The sequence below is a fragment of the Rhinopithecus bieti genome, unplaced genomic scaffold (assembly GCF_001698545.2).
Source record: "Rhinopithecus bieti isolate Rb0 unplaced genomic scaffold, ASM169854v2 scaffold_15769, whole genome shotgun sequence".
In the NCBI taxonomy this organism is placed as follows: domain Eukaryota; kingdom Metazoa; phylum Chordata; class Mammalia; order Primates; family Cercopithecidae; genus Rhinopithecus; species Rhinopithecus bieti.
In genome coordinates this window covers 327,881-332,661 of record NW_016809129.1, presented here as the reverse complement: position 1 = coordinate 332,661, position 4,781 = coordinate 327,881, and the positions used below count along the sequence as shown (strand labels likewise).

General features: G+C 39.8%; 1 protein-coding gene across 1 annotated transcript in view; it reads right to left on the bottom strand.

Annotated features, from left to right (window-relative positions):
• Nucleotides 1-4,781, bottom strand: part of LDHB (lactate dehydrogenase B) — a 35,671-nt gene that overhangs the window by 11,700 nt on the left and 19,190 nt on the right. Inside the window, exon 3 of the mRNA XM_017888626.1 lies at nt 1,263-1,380. Coding sequence (XP_017744115.1) covers nt 1,263-1,380 — 118 coding nt within the window. The remainder of the gene's footprint in view (nt 1-1,262; nt 1,381-4,781) is intronic.

The following is a 4,781-nucleotide window of genomic DNA, read 5'->3' as shown; positions in this document are numbered from 1 at the left end:
AAGAAAGAAAGAAAAGAAAGTTAAATTCAGGAAGGGAGGGAAGGCACTCAAGTGTTTGGTTTGGTCTGGAAACTAAAACTTGGATTTCTAATAATATTTTTTAGGAAGCTTATTCGCTTTTTAGCACTGCAAGTTCCCCTAGAGATTTCATTTTTTTCTTAAGTGTATCCTTTTTCAAAATACATGGATATCACGATTTGATGTGGTCATTTGACTCAACAGCTATGGATGATTTGCATAATTAAACTGGGTTACAATGTGGCTTTTGATGGTTAATACTTTGTCAGGTTCCTCTCCCTAAAATGGCAGTAATTATAGTCCCTACATTTCCTAAGGTTGTTGCAAAGATGAAGATGAAATAATATGTGCAAAGTGTTTCACACAGTACCCAGAATGTTACAAATTTATAAATAATAGCTACTATTTAGTTTATTCAAGGCATTGAAATTACTTTATACCAATACTTTTGGGGTCTAAAACATGCTGGTTCTCAGATACATACAATAAGCCGTTATAATACAATAGCCCAAAATGTTACATATCAAATGTGTAGAAGGTATGTGGGAGAGGGTTACCAGAAGTGATACTTGAGTTTAACCTTGAAGATAAACTGGACCCAGAAGAAAAGAAACTGCCAACACCAGATTCACCAGGATGGGAAGACTAATTTTATAACAGAGACTGAAGGGAAAGCATCTGCTTTAGGATAAAGATAACTAGTGTGGCAGTGTGGAATACATAACCATTTTCTACATATACTTCCAATGGGAAAATGTCAATTTGCTACGTGTACATTTTAGTAGTAGCAAGTGGGTTTCTAGAAACGGATGAAAGAAAATTGGCCTATAGAAGTGGTAAAATAAGCCAAACAATGCTATAAATCCAATTTGTTATTTCCTGTTGGTGACATATCAGTGATCATTTCTGGCTACCAAACTCATTTTAGGTAGCTGTCCATTAATAAGCAAATATAAAATGTATGAGAAATAAAAAGTAGAATATGGTAGACAAATAAGAAGAGCAATAAGAGCTTTTAATAAAATGAGGGAAAAGGGGGAAATATTTTATAATTATATAACAATTTTGCAATAATTTGAATTTACTAAACTAGATTATAAATATCTTATTGACAGTTATTGAAATAACTGTTCCAAAACTTTTCCTACTTACAAATAAATCTATTATGCTGTAAGATGCATTCCAAGTGTGTTTTTGGGGGCATGAAAAAATATTAGATCACTTTAGGCATTAAGTGAAATTACCTTTATCTGCCACAATTTTAGGCGTCTGGAGAAATAAGCTCCCATGCTGCAGATCCATCATTTCTCCTTTAAGCTTATCTTCCAAAACATCCACAAGAGCAAGTTCATCAGCCAGAGACTGTAAACGCAAAAACAGGCATTAGAACCCTAAGCCACTCTAGGATGCCTCAGCTCACAATCTAACCCAAAGAAAGATCTTTAACATGCCTAAGCACCAAGGTCTAAACATCTTGGGAATTTTACCATGAACTTAGATATTCAACAAGGATTCAGTTCACATGGTACAAACTATACTTTAAGATCACGTAGACTTAAAGATTCATTAGGAAGCCAGCTTCGTTCAGGAGTAGGCCTACTGAATACAAGTCTATATATTAAGCGGGAGGGAATGGTGAAAACAAAAATACACTGAGGCCCAGAAACAACCTTGGGCAATGTGTCCATCCTTGAGGTCACCCCAATTTGGAGGCTTTCTGAAAGGGTAGATTTGGCTTATATCACCGGGATTTGAAACCCAGGCTAAAGCTTGGAATTTTCAGGGTGGCTCTAATCCACTCAAATGTCTTGGTGGGGAAAGGAAGGAGAGTTTTATGGGCAGAAGAATCTAGGACTGGGAGGTTTCTTCATGAGATCACTCCAAATCTGTGCCTGAGATTTGTCCAGTCTCAGATTTCTTTTGTTTTCAATTCCAATTGTCATTCTCTGTACCCCACTCAAAATACAATCTAAAGTAATGAATATACTATTTAATCTTGATCTGGAGTCATAATTTTTTTTTTTTAGACAGAGTCTCACTCTGTTGCCCAGGCTGGAGTGTAGTGGTGCAATTTCAGCTCACTGCAATCTCCACCTCCCAGGTTCAAGTGATTTTCCAGCCTCAGCCTCCTGAGTAGCTGGGATCACAGGTGCATGCCACCATACCCAGTTAATTTTTGTATTTTTAGTAGAGATGGTGTTTTGCCCTGTTGTCTAGGCTGTATTGAACTCCTGACCTCAGTCAATCCACCCACCTCGGTCTCCCAAAGTGCTGGGATTACAGGCCTGGCCTGGAATAGGCAGCGCTGGGCCTGGAATTATTAACTTTTTAAATGTTCTCAGAATGTCTACATAAAAGTGAAAGAAAAAAAGGAAAAAAAAGGTGGTTGGTTTACACGCATCTAAGCAACCTTTCATCTATGAAATTCCATTATCTTATGGAAACTATAATTTATGAACTATTTATAAAATGGTTATCCCTCCTATTGAAACATCACCAGAGTCCTTGCTTTTACTGTTGTTATGGCTGTTAGCAAAAATATCAGCTAAGTAAAATATTTCAATTCTGGGTCCCAGTTTAAAATGCCATTACAGTCATTCCTGAATATATGATCCTCAAGGGATTGGTTCTAGGACCCCCGAGTGTACCAAAATCTGGGCATAATCAAGTATACAGAAAGGACAGTACTCACAGGATGCAAAAGACTCTCTGTATATGTGGGTTTCGCATCCCCTGAATACAGTATTTTCAATATACTTTTGGCTGAAAAAAAAAATCTGCCTGTAAATGAACCAGCCCATGCTGTTCAAGGGTCAACCTCTTCTAAGAATAGTAGTGTGATCAGCTACACAGGTGAAGGGTATTAATGGAGAAGTGGGGAACGGGGGTGTGGGAGGCGGGCGGCGGGTAAGTAACTGGAGTTCAGGAAGCACTTTGAAGAATAAGGTGGAGTAGCACAGGCGGCAGGGGCCACCAGAGGGAGATGCAGCAGAGAGTTGGGAGACAGCCAATAAGAAAAGTTGACCTACTTAGCTTGCTAGATAAAGCAAGTCTCGCTCCCAGTAGGACAATGAATAAACACTGTCCTCTGTTGCTAAAATGTAAGTGGCTGCCTGGTCTCATGAAGTAAGTTACAGTGGGCTTGTTTGTGAGGGTTTCTCTAAGACTGAGGTCTCCCAATGATCGAATGTGTCCTTAACCCTGAGCAACCAAATTACTTGCAGATTTTTGAAATGACCACTCTGTGAGCTGGGGATCAGGTACAAAACATTTCCTCATTTCCATGTATATCAAATACTGGCATGAATTTTATCCATTTTCCTTAAAGACGTTTTGACACCTTTAAAGCTGCTTTTGTTCTTTGCAATCTCTGATAAGAGCACACAAAGTTCTCATTTGTGTTTTTTAGGTCCTAAATTAATGCAATACAACTTGATAATATCTATAATGATTCTATTAAGGTACTGAGCACTGGGAATATCACTCTTATTTTAGTAACATCACATGTGTGCTGCTGAAGTCAACAGGGCAAAACAATTTAGTGCTTAAGTAGAAAAGGATGTCACAGGATCTCAGATCCTGTCTCTTTGTTTCAGTGGGTGTAGAGAATTGCCTGAGAAGTGCATTCGCGGCTGAAAAGGAAGGAAGAGATCCAACACTTAAATAATAATTGTTTAACACTGAATTTAGCTGCATCTGCAGCACTGAGTATCACCCAAATCCAGAGGCGTGCAAATAGAAGATGTGTGCCTAAGTACTCGTTGTATTGTTTGGCTTAAATAAATCTCCCTCTGTATTCACACATTTATAAAATGAATTGACCATACATATATTTCACTTAAGCTGTAAGTGTGTTTATAATGTTTGAAATGGTAAGGTTTAGATTAACTGCAAAATCAGTATTCTTACTATGGATCAAGGTCACTTAGATACCAAGAATACCACTGTTGAAAGCTTGCTTAATATATCACTAAAATGGTGTGGTTTTTTTGTTTTTTGTTTTTGTTTTTTTTTTCTTTTTGAGACGGAGTCTCGCTCTATCGCCGGGGCTGGAGTGCAGTGGCCGGATCTCAGCTCACTGCAAGCTCCGCCTCCCGGGTTCACGCCATTCTCCTGCCTCAGCCTCCCGAGTAGCTGGGACTACAGTCGCCCGCCACCTCGCCCGGCTAGATTTTTTGTATTTTTTAGTAGAGACGGGGTTTCACCGTGTTAGCCAGAATGGTCTCGATCTCCTGACCTCGTGATCCGCCCATCTCGGCCTCCCAAAGTGCTGGGATTACGGGCTTGAGCCACCGCGCCCGGCCTAAAATGGCTTTTAAAACGTATTTATTTTTACTCTACTTCTGTGACAGACTTAACAAAAAGGCTAAAGTCCTGTGTGGACCCGACACAGACATATATTCTCCCTCTTCCACTACCACCAGTGCCTTAATATTTGGGATAGTTTCATTTTTACTTCTAAGTGTTGGCCAGGTGTGGTGGCTCATGCCTATAATCCCAGCATTTTGGGGGGGCCGAGGCAGGCAGATCACCTGAGGTCAGAAGTTTGAGACCAGCCTGGCCAACATTGTGAAACTCTGTTTCTACTAAAAATACAAAAATTAGCCGGGCATGGTGGCATGCACTTGTAATCCCAGCTACTAGGGAGGCTGAGACAGAAGAATCACTTGAATCCGAGAGGCAGAGGTTGCAGTGAGCAGAGATTATGCCACTGTGCTCCAGCCTGGGTGACAGAGTAAGACTCTCTCTCTCTCAAGAGAAAA